The sequence below is a fragment of the Amphiura filiformis genome, chromosome 10 (genome assembly GCF_039555335.1).
Source record: "Amphiura filiformis chromosome 10, Afil_fr2py, whole genome shotgun sequence".
In the NCBI taxonomy this organism is placed as follows: domain Eukaryota; kingdom Metazoa; phylum Echinodermata; class Ophiuroidea; order Amphilepidida; family Amphiuridae; genus Amphiura; species Amphiura filiformis.
Window position 1 is genome coordinate 7767084 of NC_092637.1, and position 18397 is coordinate 7785480.

Genomic DNA, 18397 nt, shown 5'->3' on the forward strand with positions numbered 1-18397 from the left:
TGAGAATATATGATTTTTTGAAAATGTGGTCTTTGGCTTACGGGCCAAAAAGCCTAGAAGATTGAATTTCTAGTTCTAAATAGCTTTGTTATTTTCAATGAAGTAACAAAATCAGTGATAGATGACTTGTTGGGTGTTCAAATGGAAATGGTCTTTGGGTGATAGATCGAAATGAAAAATATGGGATCTCTGGGTGACAGAGCATGTGTTCAACAATACCTGGTCTTTGGGTGACAGTGGTGCTGTAATCATGGTAACAGGGGGTCTTAACAGGCCTACATACGCGTCACCTCCAAAGTTGGAGGAGGATTTACGTACAGGAAATACGGTTTTGAGTTACGGACTTGAACCAGTGTGTACCCAGCAAACACAAAAATGTTTTAAAAACGTTATAAATAAGTTATATTTTGGCTTTTGGTTTAGGTAAAAACGTTTTAATAACATTAAAATGTCGGGTTATATAAAGGTCACCATAACGTTTTAAAACGTTTTGTATGAAAACACACGACAACAATATTTTTAAATGTTTTCAAAAAATGTTATTTTAAACTATTTTTGCAAACATGTTTGCCAAATATTGTGTCAATACTTAAATAACATTATTTTAAAATATTTGAACCCAGCAAACACAGAAATGTTCTTAAAATGTTTTTTCAAAACCTTTTAATAACATTTAAATGTCGGGTTATATAAAGGTCGTGAAAACATTTTAAAAACGTTATTGCAAATATTTTGGGCAAATATTTTTTCAACCCCAAAATAACATTCTGGTTAGTATGTTTTGTATCAAGTTTTCAAGAATGTTTTTGGAATGTTATTAAAACGTTTTTATACCCTTTATATAACCCGACGTTTAAACGTTTTCTGTAAAACATTTTTGTTTGCTGAGCAGTAGATTATCAAAAAATGTTTTTTAAGGTTATGAAAACGTTTTAAACTCTTCATATACCCTTTATATAACCCGACATTTAAACGTTTTCTGACATCCTTTTATAACCTTTTGCGAATGATGTCGAAAACGTTTTGTGTTTGCTGGGTAGGCTTATATAAGCCTACAAAGACACTTGTGGAGAAACTTGCTCCAAAGGTCTTGTATACTTGGCTATTATAAACTTTTGTGATGTTTATTTTCCCATAAATTTTACTGTTTTTCACTCCATATGTTTGCCTTAATATCTCACTCCCAATATCAAATTTGTCACTTGCTTTGGCCTCCATATTTGTAGTACCCCTTAATAAAATAGTAAAAACATTGTTTATCTCTGTTTATCACTGCTTCCAACCTTATTTACCTTCAATCTCAACACTCCACTAGTTGTTTGATTGTTTTCTTTTGGTGCATGGCCATACAGATACCGATGAACGCTCTTGTTTTTTTTTGCATTATCCTTATTCCATCACCACAGGATCTGCAAAATATAAATAATGTTTGAAAGTTATTGAAATCAGTCTTACTAATGTAGTTGTGATGTTGGCGTGACAGGCTGAGCACATGGCCGGATTTACCATTTTGGGGGCCCTGGGTCAGGTCAAAATTTGGAGGCCCCCAACGTACCGTGAGGAAGGCATGTGCCCTCAAGTGGGCAAGTTTTTAGATTTTTACTAGGACATTTGCGAAGTGAGCAAAAAAATTTCAAATTTAGACTATTTTAGCTCAAATTGAAGCTGAATTTTGCTATATATGCCTAAAGGTTCGCACCACCGCATTTGCGATGCGTTGCTTTGCGATGCCGATATTTTATAACACCTTCCCCAATCAAACACAGTTCTCTTGCATTTGATCATTTTCTACTCTTCCCTAGAAAAATCATTATAATACCAAATCTGCACACCATGCAATTCACCATATCACATCCAAGCTCACATTGGGCACCCCATTCCTTTTTAAAGGATTTTTTTATGATTTAATCATTTATTGTTTACCTCATATCACCTTGAGGTAACATCTTGCCTCCTTCGAAAACGAAACGTATATGTTGCAGTTTGTTGAAGCTACTCGCGATATCACTACTCGGAGCTTGTCGATTTGAGAGCACATTTCTCTCTCTCACAAGAGCAAGCGAAGCTTCGTGTCTGTTGGAAAATTTAAAGACATCAAGTGGTAAAATGTAGGAGCAGGAACCAGTGGCGTATTTCATTCTGACATGGGGGGGCATTTCTTGAGGTATGGTAAACCCAGCACCTTTTGGCAATGGAATAAGGGGTGGTGCAATAATTATGTGTACCCCCGGGGTGGTGAATTCTCAAAATGGTCTGCCAAAAATCGCTTCCCCCCCTCTGGCCGTGCCAAAAAATCTTTGCCCCCCCCTTTTGATGTGCCAAAAAAATCTTTGCCCCCCCCCCCTTACACATGCAAGATTTTGGGGAACCTGAATTTAAAACCTTAAATTGTCTTATCATATAGTGCGAGCGCAGCGAACAGGAAATTTTGCATATTTGAACGTGTTCCTAACGTTTTCCTACGCCTTTTTAGGGCGTAATATAGAAACAGTGCCCAAAATATCTGTGCCAAAATTGCTTGCCCCCCCTTTCGACCTGCCAAAATCGCTTGACCCCCCCTTTTGACCTGCCAAAAAACGCTTGCCCCCCCCCCTTTGGCCTGCCAAAAATCTTTGCCCCCCCTATAATTCACCCCCCGGGGTACACATAATTATTGCACCACCCCTAAGATGATATGCGCATGAAACTAAACTGTTAAAATATGGTGCAAAAGGGAAATAAATTGACAGAAAAAGAATAAAAAATTCCCTTTAAAAGGGAAAGCCAGCTTCAATGCAGAAGAGGCCTTGTAATTAGTTTGGGTGGAAGGCATTTTTAGGATCACTCTTTTTTATGATCCATCATGTTTCATGACAGTATACACCTAACCATCAATGATGAGAACATGCACACAGAAACAGCAAACCAAACATTAACTCCTATAACTTCTTGTCAACTCTTTAATTAATTACTCCAAATTGAGAAAAGACAAAACTGATGTTTAAGATATCAATTATTTCATAAATGACATTTTGAATCATTTTATCCATAAAACGATACAGGATATAGGATATTTTTAAGAGTTGACAGGTTTGCTGTTTCTGTGTGCATGTTCTCATCATTGATGGTTTGGTGGACTGTCATGAAACATGATGGATCATAAAAAAGAGTGATCCTAAAAATGCCTTCCACCCAAACTAAATTACAAGACTTCTTCTGCAGTGAAGCTGGCTTTCCCTTTTAAAGGGAATTTTTATTTTACTTTGACTTTAACATCCATAAAGATTTTAATTCTGTTATCAATACACTCACATCTCATGCTGTGTTGGTCTCCAGGAGGTCTGCAAATGTAAATCTAAAAACGCCTGATAACAAGGATACTATAATTTTCTTTCGTTGATATGCTGTGGTAACTAATAGGCCTGGCATATAACTTTTAATGTCATATTTCCTTCAAACCATAACTCTTGAAATTCTCACTCGTTTTCATTCGTTGAAACGGCAAAACATACTTTCTTTTTCTTACAAATCAAATAGTATGCCTTACATTATATTTTCACCATGAAAAGGTCCGCAAAGTAATTCAAACCAATGCTAGTAGGCCCCATACCCTGTAATCTCTTTAGCAAACAGAGACGATCTCCGAATTAGATAGCCAGCTGTTAGCTGGCGAAAAACAGAGGACAGGTAGTGACTCCGTCTTCGACTGTTCAAAACCCGTACCCACCTGTCGAAAATCGACATGGTATACATATACGATGAACGATGAAATATAATATGATATAAACGATGAAACTGTTAACACCTATACAGGTTACTGAATCACCAATTTGATCGTTAAAATCGAATTATGAACCAATTTAGAATATACCTTTCTGTACAAGTTGTCTTCATAGGCCCAAATTTCATCATATGGTTTGGCAAATGTATGGTCAGGTGGGTTTTGACAGAGTTAAGGAGACTTGGTGTGGTTCTCTGTACTTCTGCCAAGAATGCGTTAACAGTCATTTCCCGGCGCAACACACTGTCTCCATCCGTTTTGATTTCTTGCAAGTACCATTGCACAAAAACCTGGTAAATACAGATAATAATATCATAAACACATGGTCATTAATGAATGTATCATATGCCTATATAGAGGCTGTGCATAGGCCCTATCACGTATCATACAGTAAATATGGCGGACTATACTCAAATGCATTCAACAAAAGCATGATTGCAATCTACCATGACAGTTCGTCTCACATAGGTTGATCAAATAGGTTGATGACTACATTTGATTGAATGGGCTGCACGGCGCCATGATTACGGTGAAGGACATCGGTTCAAATCCTTTGCCAATCAATAATTATGCACAACCTCTACATGATAGACGAATCCAATTTCACGCATTACTACACCTCAATGGCGGCCATTAGCTGGGTCCCCGTCAGCTCTATCTCACCTAAAATGTGAAATGATGCGGCCTTGAAGGGTATTTTAAACTACATTTTATCACCCGTGTTACACGTAGACTCAAGAATGATGAGAGTTTACAACACAAAATAATCTAACATCGAATTTTAAGCGGGTTTAATCCACCCGATTGGGCACTCACAACACCAGTTTGGTGCATGCGGGGACCCAAATAATGGCCGACCAAATCCTGACGATGACTTGGCTCGTTGGATTCGTCTATAGGCTTCTTGAGTATAGGTCGATATCACAAGATCGATCATGTAACTCCATTTAAAAAAAAGCGCAGTGATTTATAGTGCGCTACGCACAGGCACAACGCCTAGACGTTGATCTACAAGCCTCAGCACATTTAACAGGTTGTCGGTGACCACTATGGCCCACATCATTCCATAAATCATTAAACAACAATTATTGTTTGATTTACCCCCAGAAGCATACCTACCAGGGTCATGCTCGATCCCGGGATAAAATTGACCAAAAGTTGTTATGTGTAATTTGTGCATCTCCTTTGGCCCAGTTGTCATGTTTTTAGATCACAATAGTGTCCTCATTTTGGACCATTTTAGCATCATTTTGGCCAGCAATATTTGTCCTGTTAAAGTCATGTTAGAATGATTTGGAAACTATTATCACCATCCCCCTGGCTGGTTGGATGGCCCCAGTATACACCTGCTTACCTCGGAAAGCGAGGCACACCATCATCATCCCTATATCTTCGTGTTAATAATTGCCGTGGTAGTACGATAAATCCTCACGTTTTTCAACAACTACGCATGGTGATTTTGAGCTATTTTGTTCGAGATAGGCCGTGCGACTCAGGCTATGCATACAATTTGAGATTTTGAGAGCCGGCCACACTGTTTCTATTCTATGTTTTACGATTTTCGCATGATCAGTATATGGCTGGCCGTAACCGCCACAACGTGGAGCTGCTACGCGTAGCTTACTTTTCGCTTCGCGGAGCTAAATTGACCAATCATGTTAGATCTTTTCATTACGCGGAGCCAGTTGATGCATCATCGTTCCAGAGAGAAAACTCTTGCCAAAATTAATGTTTACTATGTGGATTTTAAATGAATCGAATGTAAATAAACCACAAACAGTTGTACAGGATCAATACCATTGTTTGATTAGTGTATAGTCAATGTTACCTTGCATGCATGTGCCATGTGTGTGGCGTGTTTGTTTGTTTGTCTACTGTGTCAGGCCAGGATCACTGACACCCACGGTACTGATACTGTCATACTATCACGGTGATCATATTGTTGAATGTTGTTGACTTTAAAATAATCATGATGCAGTCATGGCTACAGTAGAATTCACCACGACCTTTGAAGGACTTAAACCCCATTAAAAGCTATTAAACCAAGATAACACTCAATGAAAACAGCTCAACTATGTTACATCAGATCTTCTCTGGTTAAATACACACTGCACTTGTGTCTGTTTTACCTGTGCAATGAACAATGAGCTGGTATTATAGTTTCAGTTGGGTGAATGATTATAAAGCGAACGCAAGGTAACAATACTGCTGGGCTTTTGTTTACGAAATGAGACAATAGTCTGCTTATTGTTAACCAGCGTTCTTGAAAATGAGAAGCATAATGGTTTGCAGACTTAACACGGTTTAGAAATAATTTGTTCATATTTTTTGGTGTTATCTGTCGTTTACATATCCTTCCTAAAACACAAAAGTACCAATATTTCCAAACACCTAAATTAGCTAAAAATTTAGGAAATGTTACAAAACTATATTTTCTAGAATTTCAGAGAATACTTTAAATATTGACTGGTTATTTTTTACACAGTGACGTCATATAGGCAATGGCATAATACTTCTAACATACACTAGGTCACGCGTCAATGGTGAGCGCACTGAGTATTGTGTATAGGAAAACGGGCAGTACCGTAACTACAGTATGTATGGCCTACTACTAGTATATAAAGTAAATCCGAACTGGTTTGCTGAAGGTCGAATCCCGCAGGCCACGCCGCGCAAGATGTACAAATCAGCTCCCGGCCGATACACTGCAGATCGCAGAATTGTGTGCATGGTTTACCACCACTCTGCCTAGCTATATAGTTGTGTACAATACTGTATGAGTTTCTTGTGAGTGCATGTCCATCTTAATAATAAGTCGGTTCGTACTTTTCATAAATTACTTTTTGAATCATAACTATCGTGACCGAGGATATCTTGCAACTACGTGAAGCTCGTCTGGCAAATTCTTAATGACTAAATTCGCTTCACGTAATGAGTAAGTCGTACTTGATTGGTCAGTTTTACCTCCGAGTAATGAAAACTCTAACATGATTGGTCAATTTGGCTCCACGGAACAAAAAGTCAGCTACGCGTAGCAGCTCCACGTTGTGGCGGTTGCGGCCTACCATATCAGTATCCCATATGATATTTCTATTGTAAGAAAATTTTATTTGTTGTCACGTAAATCACAGGTTTCGTTTAAATGTACTAACTGGAAATTAAATGTACTAATTAGTGAGGACCGGTATTTTGCTGTGGATATGTTTAACTGCAATTTTGATGTAAAACATTTGAAATCCTGAGTAAAAAGTTTGATAATATTCAACTCTTTGAGAAAATTATTTTATAAAGGAATGCTGGTAAAACCAGGTGCAATACAATGTACATTATTGACACACTATCACGCTCTTTATCTTCGTCAATAATAGAATAATCGATTTCAATCGAATTGAATGCATGAGTTTGTAGTTGACTACTGAGCGACCTAAGCGATCGATTGCTAGCCAATCAGATAGAACTCCTTTTCTTGCGTTCAGTGAAATACCACTCGCCTGTCGCTCACTACCACTCGCCCGTCGCTCACCAACGGAGTATTAAATTTATATTTATCGTATAGGACGTCGACGGTGTGCGAGGTCCATAGATGTCTTTGGTTATCGTCGAGGTGCTCCAAGAGAACAAATGGTGCCACTTGAAGCCACAATCTGAAATCTCTTCCGAAGAAGGTGTTTGATTTGGTGGTCACGTCGCCGAGGCTTTCGCCACCAAAGGCTGACCAGTCAAAGGACTGTAAGTGAAACAAATGAATAAATAAATTATATTTGAAAGTTTTCATATCAAAGCAAATGAGACTAATTAAGGTTTAATAACAAATATTTTAAATCTTTTTAAAATGTTACGATTTGGTTTAGCCTTGGTTGGTCACGGCATATTCCAAGTGGTAGTGAGCTTTGACAAAAAATGCATTGATCAAGTCGTAGCGAGTGTGTAAGCTTGTGTAGAAGATTTCAAATATCACATGTATTATTTTAGTTCTGTGGCTGAAACAACAACACTTTTTTTGTAAGACGTACATAACTCATTAAGAACAATAAATGGAGCAACTTGTAAAATGAACTTTCGCAAAACATCAAAGTGTTATTTTTCAATTATATATATTGATCTAGGCTAGATAATGAAAATTATAATGACAATTTTTTTCTCTCCTTCGACTAAGAATACGGGGGTACCTAGTATACCCTTTTCAGCCGTACCAAACATCAAAAAATCTCAATTCACCAAGCATATGCACAGGCAGGTATCCCACGTGACTTGGATTTTAATTTTAAATTTCTTGAAAACTGGCAGTATCCAATCTAATATTCATCCAATCTATGATTACACACAACGTATCTAGTGGCTGTATGATACGGAAAGATTATACGGGAATGTCCATTGTTAATTCGCAGTACTTACAGTGGCGGCGCCAGAAATATTTTCGGGGCAGCATTGAGGCGGCAAAGTGAATTCCAAGGGGGTGGGACAAAATCAACAACTTGTTTGCAAAATTGCTGCAAAAAGCGGACATTTTTGTAATTTTGGGTTTTTACTGGAGGAGGCAACAGGTGGGGGGGGGGACATTCTGACTGGAGACATTTTTATGGCAACTAATCCTGTCACATCACTAGCAATATGACTTTAAAATCTTAATTCAGTCGAAATGTACCTTCAGTTTTGCTTTAATGGTCGCTTTCTCAGCATTGGTCAGCTCGTCCATCACCACTTTTGTAATTGACTTGCAAGGGCCCAACAATAATGAATGTAGTCTTTCTAATGGTGCAGCTCTGAAAACAAATAATACCGGGAAATAATAAAAGTTCTCCTTGCGTTATTTTCATCAAGTTGATTTTCTGACTGTGTGTATTATCTGTACATTTTATCTATAGTAGCTAGTCACAGAAGATTTCACTCCATTTCACCGTAAAGATACGAATTTACCCTTTCCTCAACACTGAAAAGATTAATTCGTCAAAAAGTGGTCTTATTTGACAAAATAAAAGTTAGTCATTGTATGAAATATTTTATCATTCAAGATAAAAAAAATGTTGAAAATGTGCTTGGGATATTGAGGAAACAATTTATAGCATTTTAAAATAATTTTCATTGTTACAAATATTTTTACGCATTATAAATATAGGCCTATTTATTTTGTAATAACGAATGAGTGAATAATTTTTAAATGACAAATAAATGAATGACAAATATGTAGTACGACAAATATTTTTAGTGCATGACAAGCTAAATGAGAAATTAATTGAAGTAGCCATCATCAATTTGTAATTTATTATGTCAGTAATTAGTGATAAAAATCTAGCATTACTGCATGTCTTTAACTGAAGATGAGCTTCCAACCCGGTAACCCTTTATCGCATTTAATTATTATTCTAAAGCATAAACAAAGCCCAGAAACAAAGATGGTCTTACTCATTTGCTTTGAATGTTTGTAGCTCAAACAGGGGATTTTCTTTGTCTGTTACTCCTGATGCTGTACGGGCTTCACGTTTTAACCTGATAAAAACAAAAGCATTATGAAGCTTCATATAATACACCGGGATAATACATTTTGATGATGAAGGTACGCACTATTTGATTTACAGGACAGCATGTTTGTGTCAGGTGGCAGAAATTTGTATTTTTTACTCATCAGTGGGGCAAAGTTTCTAACTAGTCCAATGGCATAGCGATTGGGGGTGGGGATGGGGGTTCGAGGGAGTGTGTGGTCAGGCCGTTTGCAATTTTTCTATGGGATTTTCTAAATTTTTCAATCGATTGGGGGAGGTGACATGTGCCCCACGTACCCCTATGACGCTACGCCACTGAACTAGTATCAACAATCTCCCATCCCCACACCTCATTGTAAATCAAATGGTACACCCTTTACTTATATGCATGGTCATGACTCATATTCATTTGGTAAATGCTCAAGTTTATTTTTCAACTTCAACTAATAATGTGCTCCCAATGAATTATGATATTTAGAGAAATAAACAATACCTTTCGTTTGTTATTTGCCTCACATCTTGCATTTGCCTTTCAGTAGTTTCTCTGGTGCGTGGATTACCTTCCTTATGTCCATTAGACCTATGAATCTGGGAATAAAAGGAAATATAAACTAGTACCATTGATTGAAATTCGATATAAATATTATATGCATTGTGATAACCACAGTGTTGGCACACTATTGCAATACCATCAACCCCCTCTCTCTCCACTCTCTCTCTCTCTCCCTCTATCTCATTCTCCCCCCTCTCTCTCTCTCTCTCTCTCTCTCTCTCTCTCTCTCGCTCCCTCTTGCACCTTGCATTCCTTGGTTATAGAAACCTATGGCAAGCCATTGGGGTCATATCGTGCAGGTATACGCGCAACTTTATGAAAGCTACGTGTAGCCGGCGTTTGATCAATCAAAATCGTAATTCAAGTTAATAACATGATTGGGTCTTAACCTGCGCGTGGCATAGTGAAATTTATCCTCTGTTACAAATATTATGTTGTTAATTTTGAAAGTGAAAATATCTGTAGTATATCAGCAAAAAATGGTATAGGTGCTATATTGAACGGAATGATGATTTAGAGAATAATATTTTGGGGTCCACCCCATTACTAAATCGGCGAGTCTTAGAGTCAGCTCACGGTTTGGCGCAAGCGCACTACGGCGCAGCACTATGATGGTAAAAACTATCACACGGAGAGGCTGATGGTAAAATTGATAAATGGTAATCAACCAATGAACTGTCTAGAATTTATGTATGAGTGATATAATGCAATCTATCCTCTACATTTTTTGTAATTGAAAATTTCTCAAAAATATAAGCAATAAAATGGTACCTATAGGTGCTAAGCAATATCTGAACCATTCAGGTTCAAACGCTATGCCCGATAATACTTAATCAACAAGTTTGTATCACTTACATCACATAAGCGGCAATAGAGGGAGGCACTAGCCCCGATATGATTCACTATTTCGGCATGCCTATCATTGTCAGCCAATATACACAGCAGCGGTGCTAAAACCAACACTTCCTCTTCTTTACTGGCATCGTACATTATGGCTCCTGTTGTTTCCAATTGTTTGAGCTCATTAATTATTGGCGAGGCAAGAGAAAGTGCTGACACCTGGTTTGATGCTGCCAAAAACAAGATTTCGGCAGTGTCATCTTTTGATATTCCCGCGACCTGACATGTCCAAACGCCCATCTTATTCCACTTTTTGGTCAGGTTGCCACCAAAATCATCAGAAAAAAGCATGATGGGTATGGTGACAACCTGCCTTCCGTGTGCGTGTTCCTTTATTGGATTTGGTTCGGCTAGTTGTTTGCAGACCTATTGATAAATGAAAAATAAAAAACGTGTTTCACTTTTTAAACTTTGTGTGGTCTTTTATTTTTTGCATCCCACAATCATGACATGTAGGGTACAGTTATTTTTGGAACACCTTGTACATTCAATAATTATTGTAAATACGATTTGCGCGGTAGCTGTGACCAGCAAGTTTGAAAAATAACGACTGATAAAGTTTTATTAATCAATATTTATTGTCATAGATCAAGAATAAAATATTTTCAAACGTCAATTTTTCGCTTGTTCGTTTCATATCAGGGGTGTCTATTCTTCCGTTAATCGCCCCCAAAGGGGGGAATAAGTTTTTGAAACAATGGTATATCCCAAGTAGGAAGGGATGTTTGTTAGACAACTGCATTCTTATAAAGCTTATAGCACAAGTCTGGTCATTTGGCACCCCTTAATTCTACTCAAACAGCTTTCATAAATTGAATCATTAAAGATTAACTAAATCTTCATTTAACATTCTCATTCTTTACCTAAAGACCCATTCAATTATTTATAATTACACCCAAATATTAATTGTTCAAAATACCGTATAAATTCATCATAAACTCTATCTCAATCTCCAGAATCATAGATTATATTTACAGCTCCGTTAAAATCTATTTAAGCAACACGTTATATTTCTTTGAAAGTAGCAACATTTTAGTTATTCCAAGCAAACTCAGAAACCCTTCTTTTGTTTTCTTCATAACATTTCAAAAGACTCAAAGGTTATTAAATAATGTTGAAATATCTACTCTAGACGATAGGAAAGGTTATGAAACGTATTCTTATTTTCTTTACAATAAAGTTATGTTGTACATACTGTTTTATAAAGTTGGCAAAACATTTATTTAATAACATTTGGCAGAAAATATTTAACAATTTCATTTAGCATTTTTATAGTATTTTGATAACAATTATTCTAAAATCTTAAATCTTAAAGTCCATGTTATAGACCTTAAGTTTTTGGGAAAATGCTCTGCAACAGGTTTGGCCTCAAAATGATATTTTAATGATTTTTAAATTTGGTCTCGGACCTGCCGGTCTCGGTCTTGGTCTCGGTCTCGGACCAGTCGGTCTCGGTCTTGGTCTCGGTCTCGGACTGCCTGGTCTCGGTCTCGGTCTTGGTCTCGGATAGCCCAGTCTCGACTACAACACATATACTCAAATACCAGCTGACCAAATATAAGTACTTACTTCTAAGGTCATTTGTTGAGGTGAATCATTTCCATTCACTATCCATCCCACTGTGCTCTCTGATATTTCTCCATCAAAATGATGCAGGATTTTGTCAACTGGTACAGCAGCTTTCAATGCACCCATGAAGCAGACTTTGTTTCCATGTAATTTGCATACCCTAATTTCACACATCAGTGTAGATGTTTTTTCATGCACCTAAAATAAAAAACAGTAGAACGATCATTTTTAATGACTCTTTGATGTTGCAGACATACTAAAGAAAACATGCACAAAGGTAACAAGAATCAATTAAAAAGAGTTGATTTTTATCAAATTAGTGCAAACTCACTCAAACAATAATATTACTAACCCTAAACGTATAAGGATTTGGCTTAAAAAAGGACCCCTAAATGGCGATGCCTTCTGAAAAAGTACCCCTTTTTCAAAAAGACGTCGACGACGCTGTGGTGAAAAGCATACCCTTTTAGACGTTTTTCTTGGACGCGGGTGCATAGCAAGTCAAGTAGTGAGTGACCCCCCGGGTATCGTACACATGTTGTATTGCCTTTCTCTTGCCCCCCCCCTCCAGGATACTTGCGGCCCTAATATTTAAAATGTTAAGGACCTTATTAAATACTGTTTAGCCTATTTTCATCAAAGCCATCCCCGCCTTTGCCCACTCTCTAAAAAAGTGTTGGCGTACCACTGGTGTCATACAGGATCTGCTCGTGGATGAAATAACAATTTTCGAGCTATCATATTAGATTCTCAGTACGTACCTTAAGGTAGAATCTGATGATTCGCCCTAATTTTATCTCGCCATGTTGTGCCTGTACGTAAATAAAATCCTTCACGTAATAATGTTCACCCTCTACACTGACCATTGGTGTGTGGTACTGGGCATTGGTAGCCCAGTGGTCGGCATCAAATATTTCTCTTCAAGAAAATAATAGTCAACAGAAAATAATATTTTAATATAAATTCTGTTAAAAACTATGGTGTAGTTAAGCCGATTATTTCACTTCTAAGGCGAATACTAGTAATACATATGTGGTGAGAAGGGCTAAGAATTACCAATTTACCTTATTATATTATCAGTGTTCTTCCGTGGATACCTCGTCAACCGTTGTGCTTTTGATGGAGTTGACATGAATTGTCTGAGTTGATGAGTCACACTTAGAGTAGTGAATGGAATGCCATCTGGAGTATGACAGTCAACGGGTGGTTTAAATCCTGGTAGAGTATCTACCACATCCAGAACAGATTGCAGAGGTGGTATTGAGCTGTCTCGCTTTTGAAGAAGATACCAAATGTACTTCAACGTATCTCTGGGCTGGAAGGTTAAAAATCAAAAGTTACCGGCTACCCTACGCACTGCTCTCACAGTTGAATCTTTCAAAAATGATCTAAAAACATATATTTAGGAGGGTCAAGTTTGAGAGAGCGAGTACAGATAGAGGGGAGAAGGAGGGGAGATAAGGAGAATGTAGGGAAGGGGAAACAGGAGGGGAAGGGGGAGAGAGATTCTGAAGGAGGGGAAAGAATTAACTAGAAGGCTATATATTTGTACACAAATACGGCTATACCCGCATTTTATCGGTTTACACAAACTTACAGTCCTTATTTGCTGAGGACTTAGGTTGCTGTTGTCAGTCTCTCAAATTCACAGTGAAGCTATGCAATTTGATGGATTGAAATTCACAATACGCAATTTGATTAGGGGCAAGGTATTCCAGAGGGAGTGTGTAAATTAAATGGAACAGCCATTTCAGAGGGAGTATGTAAATCAAATGGAACAGCTATTTTGGGACCATTTCAGAGAGAGTATGTAAATTAAATGGAACAGCCAAAGGTATGTTATTTAAATGGAACAGTCTTAACGCTTCACACATAGTATTTCCAATCACCATATATAATTAAATTATTATAATACGCTATTGAAATTCGCAATATGCAATTTGATTAGAGGAAAGCTATTCCAAAGGGAGTATGCAAATTAAATGGAACAGCCATTTCAGAGGGAGTATGTAAATTAAATGGAACAGCCTATTTTGTGGCCATTCCAGATGGAGTATGTAAATTAAATGGAACAGCTATTTTGGGACCATTTCAGAGAGAGTATGTAAATTAAATGGAACAGCCAAAGGTATGTAATTTAAATGGAACAGTCTTAACGCTTCACACATAGTATTTCCAATCACCATCTATAATTATTATAATACGCTATTGAAATTCACAATATGCAATTTGATTAGGGGAAAGCTATTCCAGAGGGAGTATGTAAATTAAATAGAGCAGCCAATGGGTATGCAATTTAACTGGAACAGCCGTAACGTTTATGTTATCTGTATTATAATTACGCTATTGTCTGTGAATCTGTTTAGTCCTACGTGTATGGGGTGGGATGGGATGGGTGTTATTAACAATATAATTCTCAGGTGCAATCTGTGTACAAACTCTGAGCCCTGAAGCTGCTTTATTTGATGATAAACGGACAGCCCTTTTTAACATTTGGGCCCATGGGGCCCATCATAGTTGACTTATGAGGCTCATGTACATATGTTGAAGTATAATTGCTATCAAGCTGGGCACTGTAGCTGCTTTATTTACTGAGTAACGGCTGGCCCTATGTTTTAGCGTTTTGGGCCCTGGGGCCAATGGTGTGACATATGGGGCTCATATGTACATATAACAATATAATTCTCAGGTGTAATCTGTGTACAAACTCTGAGCTCTAAAGTTGCTTTATTTGATGAAAAACGGCCGGGCCTTTGCTTTAACATTTGGGGCCCGGGGCCCATAATATTTGACTTATGGGGCTCACGTGCGTATGTTGAAATATAATTCTCAAGTGCTATCAGCAGACTCAAGCTGGACATTGTAGCTGCTTTCTTTATTGAATAACGACCGGCCCTATGTTTTTGCTTTTGGGGCCCTGGGGCCCATATTATGTGACGCATGGGGTCTCATATATACATATAACAATATAATGCTAAAGACCTATTAGTGTACAAAATCTGAACCCTGTAGCTCCTTTATTTGCTGAGAAACGACCGGCCCTTTGTTTTAACATTTGGGCCTCTAGAACCCCTAGACTTAATTAAACATCTGGGGCCAAAATGGGCAAAAGGCAATTTTCAACTTAGGGCCCATACATGTGCCACATATGAGCTCTAGTGCCCTTGTACTTTTATAGCTAGCCTTGTCAATCTGTTGCCCCTTATTTTAACATTTGGGGCCCTGGGGCCCATAATATATAACATGTGGGGCTTATGTATACTTGTATATATAGAGTACCCCTGGGGCTATCATTGTACCAACTCAGGGCCCCGAGGCTGCTTCATTTGATGAGAAACGGCATGCTTTGTATTTTTACATTTGGGCCCCTGGGGCCCGTGACCTTTGACCTCTGGGGCCAAGATGGGCAAAGGATAAATCTACAGGTAGGGCCCATAAGTGTGCCACATATGGGCCCTGTGGCCCTTGTAGTTTTAGCGCTAGCCTTGACAGAATGATGTGTTTGATGGAGGAGGAAAAGGAGAAGGAGAAGAAACTAGAAGGCTATATATTTGTACACAAATACGGCTATACCCGCATGTTATCGGTGTACCCAAACTTACAGTCCTTATTTGCTGAGGACTTAAAATAAAGAAATTGTAAAAAGTCGCCCAATTGGGCAGAAAATGTGTAAAAAGTGAAAATCCAAGTCACAAGCTTTAATTGAATGTAGGTTGCACTGTCGTAGCACTTAATTGTAAAAAGTCCCCTTCCAGGGGAGTCATCTCTCTTACTCTCCATAGGTTGCTGTTGTCAGTCTCTCTTACTCACAGCGAGGCTATGCAATATGATTAGGGGAAAGCTATTCCAGAGGGAGTATGTAAATTAAATGGAACGGCCATTTCAGAGGGAGTATGTAAATTAAACGGAACAGCCTTCTTTGGGGACATTTCAGAGGGAGTATGCAAATTAAATGGAACAGCCAATGGGTATGTAATTTAACTGGAACAGCCTTAACGCTTCACGCTGGTATTTCCAATTATGATATAATACGATCTGTCTGTTTAGTCCTACGTGTGTGGGGGTGGATGGGTGTGTGGGTGTTAGTAACAATTTAATTCTCAGGTACTATCTGTGTACATATTATGAGCCCGGAAGCTGGTTTCTTAGATGAGAAACGGCCCGCCCTTTGTTTTAACATTTGGGGCCCTGGGGCCCATAATATTTGGCTTATGAGGCCAATGTACATAATTATGTTAAAGTATAATTCTCTAGTGCTATCAGTAGACTCAAGCTGGCCACTGTAGCTACTTTATTTACTGAGTAACGGCCGGCCCTATGTTTTAGCGTTTGGGGCCCTGGGGCCAATATTATGTGATATATGGGGCTTATATGTACATATAACAATGTAATTCTCAGGTGCAATCTGTGTACAAACTCTGAGCCATAAAGCTGCTTTATATGATGAGAAACGGCCGGCCCTTTGTTTTAACATTTGGGGCCCTGGGGCCCAATATATATGACTTATGGGGCTCATGTGATTATGTTAAAGTATGATTCTCAAGTGCTATCAGTAGACTCAAGCTGTCCATGGTAGCTGCTTTATTTACTGAGTAACGGCCGGCCCTATGTTTTAGCGTTTGGGGCCCTGGGGCCCATATTATGTGACATATGGGGGTTATATATACATATGACAATATAATACTAAAAGACCTATCTGTGTACCAAATCTGAACCCTGTAGCTACTTTATTTGCTGAGAAACGGCTGGCCCTTTGTTTTAACATTAGGGCCCATGGGGCCCCCAGCCTTGTACATCTGGGGCCAAAATGGGCAAAAGGCGCATCTACAACTTAGTGCCCATACATATGCCACATATGAGCCCTAGTGATCTTGTACTTTTAGAGCTAGGCTTGTCAGTCTGTTGCACCATATTTTAACATTTGGGCCCCTGGGGCCCATAATATATAACATATGGGGCTCTTGTATATTTGTAAATATAGAGTACCCCTAGGGCTATCAGTGTGCCAACTCAGGGCCCTGAGGCTGCTTCATTTGATGAGAAATGGTGTGCTTTGTATTTTCACATTTGAGCCCCTGGGGCCCGTGACCTTTGACCTCTGGGACCAAGATAGGCAAAAGGCACTTCTACGGGATAGGGCCCATAAGTGTACCACACATGGACCCCCAGGGCCTTTGTAGTTTTAGCGCTAGCCTTGACAGAATGATGTGTTTGATGGAGGAGAAGGAGAAGGAGAACTAGATGGCACAGTTGTGTTTGACCAAACACGAATATCTATGCCTGTGATTCCCCCCTACCCCCCCCCCTTAACACACCATGACGCCCTTAACCCATCCTGACACCCCATAATATGTTTAATGCTAAAAGGGCTATCAGTATACCAACACAAGGCATTTTAGCTGCTTTTTTTACCGAGTAACAGCAGGCCCTTTGTTTTAGCGTTTGGGGCCCTGGGGCCCATATTATGTGACATATGGGGCTTTTATATTCATATAACAATATAATGCTAAAGACCTATTAGTGTTTCAAATCTGAGCATTGCAGCTACTTTATTTGCTGAGAAACGGTCGGCCCTTTGTTTTAACATTTGGCCCTATTGGGCCCCTAGCCCTAAACATCTGGAGCTAAAATGGGCAAAACTCACATCGACAAGTTAGGGCCCATAGGTGTACCACATATGAGCCCCAGTGCCCTGTAGTTTTTGAGCTAGCCATGTCAATCTGTTGCTCCTTATTTTAACATTTGGGGCCCTGGGGCCCATAACTTAAGATATATTGGGCTCATTTATACTTGTAAATATAGAGTACCTCTAGTGCTATCAGTGTACCTACTCAGGGCCCTGAGGCTGTTTTATTTGATGAGAAATGGCATGATTGGTATTTTTACATTTGGGCCCCTGGGGCCCGTGACCTTTGACCTATAGGGCCAAGATGGGCCAAAGGCACACCTACATGGTATGGTCAATCTTTGTGCCAAATATGAGCCCCAGGGCCCTTGTAGTTTTGGAGATAGAGCTGTCAATATGAATGGTCAGGAAAAGGAGAAGAAGAAGGAGAAGAAGGAGAAGACTAAAGAGCATAAGCAGAATATCTATGCCCTGTTGCACAGGCATAGATAAGGAGAAGAAACCACAGA

General features: G+C 38.7%; 1 protein-coding gene across 1 annotated transcript; it reads right to left on the reverse strand.

The window, feature by feature from the left end:
- Nucleotides 1–6232: 6232 nt before the first annotated feature.
- On the reverse strand, nt 6233–17976 carry LOC140163219 (uncharacterized). The gene is made up of 9 exons (XM_072186615.1): nt 17935–17976; nt 13327–13577; nt 13024–13180; nt 12263–12460; nt 10649–11059; nt 9734–9828; nt 9164–9247; nt 8406–8523; nt 6233–7487 (listed from the first exon to the last, which is right to left on the reverse strand). Exons 1-9 carry the CDS (start codon nt 17974–17976, stop codon nt 7233–7235), a joined length of 1611 nt encoding a protein of 536 aa, XP_072042716.1. The 3' UTR covers nt 6233–7232.
- Nucleotides 17977–18397: the final 421 nt, after the last annotated feature.